The sequence below is a fragment of the Stylophora pistillata genome, chromosome 4 (genome assembly GCF_964205215.1).
Source record: "Stylophora pistillata chromosome 4, jaStyPist1.2, whole genome shotgun sequence".
In the NCBI taxonomy this organism is placed as follows: Eukaryota; Metazoa; Cnidaria; class Anthozoa; order Scleractinia; family Pocilloporidae; genus Stylophora; species Stylophora pistillata.
The window spans coordinates 1,627,501-1,631,428 of NC_142522.1; the positions used below are offsets into that span (position 1 = coordinate 1,627,501).

At 35.7% G+C, this 3,928-nt stretch overlaps 2 protein-coding genes across 2 annotated transcripts in view; one reads left to right on the plus strand and one right to left on the minus strand.

The window, feature by feature from the left end:
• LOC111340042 (cation channel sperm-associated protein 2) overlaps positions 1 to 2,264 on the plus strand; it is an 11,576-nt gene extending 9,312 nt beyond the window's left edge. Inside the window, exons 10-14 of the mRNA XM_022946850.2 lie at positions 1 to 23; positions 334 to 437; positions 641 to 725; positions 971 to 1,038; positions 1,753 to 2,264. The exon at positions 1 to 23 is cut by the window's left edge and continues 196 nt beyond it. Coding sequence (XP_022802585.2) covers positions 1 to 23; positions 334 to 437; positions 641 to 725; positions 971 to 1,038; positions 1,753 to 1,784 — 312 coding nt within the window. The 3' untranslated portion in view covers positions 1,785 to 2,264. The remainder of the gene's footprint in view (positions 24 to 333; positions 438 to 640; positions 726 to 970; positions 1,039 to 1,752) is intronic.
• On the minus strand, positions 2,250 to 3,905 carry LOC111340274 (dolichyl-diphosphooligosaccharide--protein glycosyltransferase subunit KCP2). Its single transcript, XM_022947132.2, has 5 exons — positions 3,767 to 3,905; positions 3,527 to 3,681; positions 3,034 to 3,097; positions 2,672 to 2,738; positions 2,250 to 2,441 (listed from the first exon to the last, which is right to left on the minus strand). Exons 1-5 carry the CDS (start codon positions 3,834 to 3,836, stop codon positions 2,327 to 2,329), a joined length of 471 nt encoding a protein of 156 aa, XP_022802867.2. The 5' UTR covers positions 3,837 to 3,905; the 3' UTR covers positions 2,250 to 2,326.
• Positions 3,906 to 3,928: the final 23 nt, after the last annotated feature.

Consider the following 3,928-nt stretch of genomic DNA (forward strand, 5'->3'; position numbering starts at 1 on the left):
GGAGACAAACTTGCTCAATTGAGGTAACATAGCCAACTTACTTATAACCTCACATCAAGAGTAAGTTATTCCATGGAAGCAACCATATCAGGCTGTGTAAAATTTCTCAGAAATGAATGCATAATTACCACAATGATTGGTGGAAATTTATTTGTGGATTAATTCAAAACTCGTGAAAAATCTTAAATTCAATTCAATTATAGCTCTAAATACAATTATGAGTTAAAATTTTTGTCCCAACCATTGCACTGAGCAATGAAGGCTACTCCTTCAACTGACCAAATCCAGCTGATTGGCGATTGTTGCACAAGAGAGAGTTGATGTTTTTTTAAGGGAGAAGAAGAACAGCTGGGGTCAACAGAGTGGAGCTGACCAGCATTCAATACCAGAATCTCATGAAGAGTTTGCTCATGACAAAGCTAGAGACATGACTAATGGTTAGTTACCTTTCTCCTTGTGGTGTTTATGTGGAAATATAGGGATAAATTTTATACCTCACACTAATAATGGTCCCCTACCTCTCTTGCTGTTTTGCGTGTGTGTTTTTTTGAGAGGTTAGGTTGGGTTGGGTTGGTTTCAAGACATATTCATGGTGTATTTTTCTGACTTTTATGTTAAATGTGTTGTAAATTTGTTTTAGACTGGATTGCAACAGTTCAAGCTAATCTGACTGATCTTAAGAACCACCCTGTGGAGATACTGTGGCAGAGAGACACGCTGTTCAGGTAGGAAAAATAGCAAATAAACAGTTGACTTCAAAATAATATGCTTCAGACAATTACTAGTAAAACAACTGTGTTCAGCATTTGCACTAAAGAGTAAATCTTAGCACTATTTGTTTAAGTACTAAATGCACACTTAAGGGGTATTTCCAATCGTTGCAGTGTTGTACTGAAGATGTCCTTGTATAGGGTGTTAGAAAAAGAAAAATTCTTGCCTATTTCTGAAATTAATTTTGAATGTGCAATAGATATTTCCAGTTAATGGAAGCCTGGCAAGAGAACCTTGCTGAACGACAGCAGCTGATTCACATGGCTGGTGAGTGAAAGATTACAAGTCAAACTCTGAAATTTCAAACTTTACCAAGTGTTGGCAAAACCAAAATATCTGTGCTTGAAAGTATGAAATTAAAGTGCCTATGAAATGTTTTTTTTTTCACGGCTTTTTTTAGCTTGATGCATATAAAAAACGATTCTAACCTTCAATCTGGTGGTAACGTTTTCAAACCTGAATTTTTGTGCTCTAAAAAGTACTATTTTGTAGTGAAAATTGTCTTGGGGTCTGGGACCTTGTTCACGGCCTTCGTGACATAATTTTATGTACACAAAACACCAAGTTGCGGGACATGTGGAGGGGAGAGGTGAGTCATTCATTCATTTGAGCGAGTGTCACTCTGCTGATTCTATAGATTATAGAATCACTCTTTTTGCCGCACTGTCATCCATGTTGGTTTCAATGGCTGTACACAACTTGATGTCACGAAAGAAAATCACGTGACGTTTTGGTCATGTGGAAGAGGGGACAATTTCGTTCGCAGATAGCACATGTTTTGAACTAAAAAAAGGGGTTTGAAGACATTTCCACCTGGATTAAAGGTTAAATTGGTTTTTTTATATGCATCAAGCTAAGAAAAACTGAAAAAAAAAAATTCATGCCATAGGCACTTTAAGAACAATATGATTTTTTTCCTGTTTTCTTGACAGACCTATACTGAAGCATTTAATTAATTAATGACATTTTTTTTCATCACAGGCCAGGCCTTACTCAAGCTCCATGATACTTGATCACAAATGAAGCCTTTGAAAATGAGCCTGATTTAATCAGGACTGTTCCTTCGGACAGAGACTGTTCAAATTTAAACATTATGTATCAGTTTAAAATGTATTGTGTTGTCTTTAACCCATTGTGCTGGTTGTAGAACATTTAGATAACACGTCACAATACACAAGTCTGGGACATTATCAAGCTTCAAGTTATTCTCGTGGGGTTTTGTGTTTCTACTAAAAGTTGAGAGTATATTTAGGGTTCCACGTTCTGATCGGAAGAGTTTTAGCGATAAAATTATTTTTGCTACTTTATGAAGATTTATCTTCTCCAGTTTTATGAGGTTAATTCAAATGATGTTGGCAAGGTTTACAGAAAAACAGTAATTGATTATTGTACCTTTGTTTCCAGAATTGCTTGGTATGAAATGTTTTGTTAATTAAGAACAAAATTTAAGGCATAAATATTCTAATAAAGCAGCTAAATTCAGAAAAAAGTAACTGAACTTTATTGTGCTTGGTTCTAAGCTTTGTTAATATTTAAACTATTATTCAGCTAAAATTCAGCGATTCTTCTTGGTCTTGAGCTGTGGTGGAGGGACAGGGTTTGATGTTGGGGCATGTGTTGAGGCAGCAATCTTGTTAATGTAGTATATGGCTACCATTGAAAACAGGAAGCTGTAGAGTAAAAAATGGTTTTGGACGGGTCATTATAGTTTGTATTTAGCTTTGGGTTGTTCAGATGTTATGTCGTAAACAAAGTAATGGATTGAGTGGCCAAAGTCTAGTGCATGGAACTCTGAATTAGAAGGTTATCATTGACAGGTCATATCACAGCTAGTGGGATTGACAGAATTAAATGCAACCAATGGCATTATTTGAATACTACAAAACTGACAACAACTTACCAGGTTGTTACACAAACTCTGTGGACTAGGCCAGAGGCAAACATTGCAACTACCAGACAAAGTATAACTTGAAGAAAATGAAGTAAATACAAATTATCAAAAAGACATGCCTAAACACTGATTTGATGATGCATAAATGAGAAATTGAATAATAATAATAATAAAGGGGTCTGGCATCAGCACATCCTAAGGACTGTTCATTGTCTGTTGTTTCCAAATCATATTGACAATTATTGTGTTAGTTTTATGAAGGAAGCAAAAAAGAAGATCAGAAAATAACAAATGGTTCCAGAAATTTCTCATTTCTATAAACCAAAATGAACAACAATTGGACCCTTATGAACAAAATTTAAAATATTTACCTTCTGGGAACAGTTTTGTTTGGAAATTTCGACCAAACACAGTTGTTTCCAAATTTCCTACTGCCTGGTAAATTAAATGTCAAGGAATACGCATGTAGTACGTTTAGACCCACACTACCAGAAATCAGCCACATCAACACGATGCAATAATACTTCATTGGCTTCTAACAATAATTTAATCACGAAAGAAAATAGACTTGACCCACATAGATATTACTCATCAGATTCCCTCTTTGATTATTATTTTTTCATACGAGTCTCTGATAAGTATCGCTAAGAGGCATTTCAAACTTTCAAAAGAAAAGAAACCTTGTAGAGGGCTACCACATTCAAATCAAGTCTTTGTTCTTGGTGAAACTGAATACTCGCAACGTATTAAATGTATACATATATATATATATAAAACACCACCTTGGAATCTTTCGAGCCAATCTTTTGGTGAGTATCCTTGAGTTTACATATGTTCTTTCAGAAGCAATTTTGTAAAGGATACAGTTAGAAGGAAGACGAAGAACTGGGATCCTATAAATCCCCCCAAAATAGTCATCCACTCGCTGGATGCCAAGTTTGCTTTGAACATTTGCATTCCAGCGAAAGTCAGCACGGTTAACGTTGTCGCAAATAGGAACGAAGTGGACGACGGAAGAGCTGTGATTCAAAATAGTTGTATCAATGTTAAATCAAAGGAGAATTTCTAGATTTATAAGCGAATAAGATATAGTAGTGTACTCACCCATGTTGAGAAGGAAAAGAGAACAACTCAGCTGTTCGCCCCAGTACTTCACAGACAAATAAACACACATTCCCGGATGACCTATAGTAACATGGCGGGTCACGGAAGGTCAAGTTAGCAAAACTGTTGCCCGGAAATTTTCACAGTTTATAGCCTGCAATT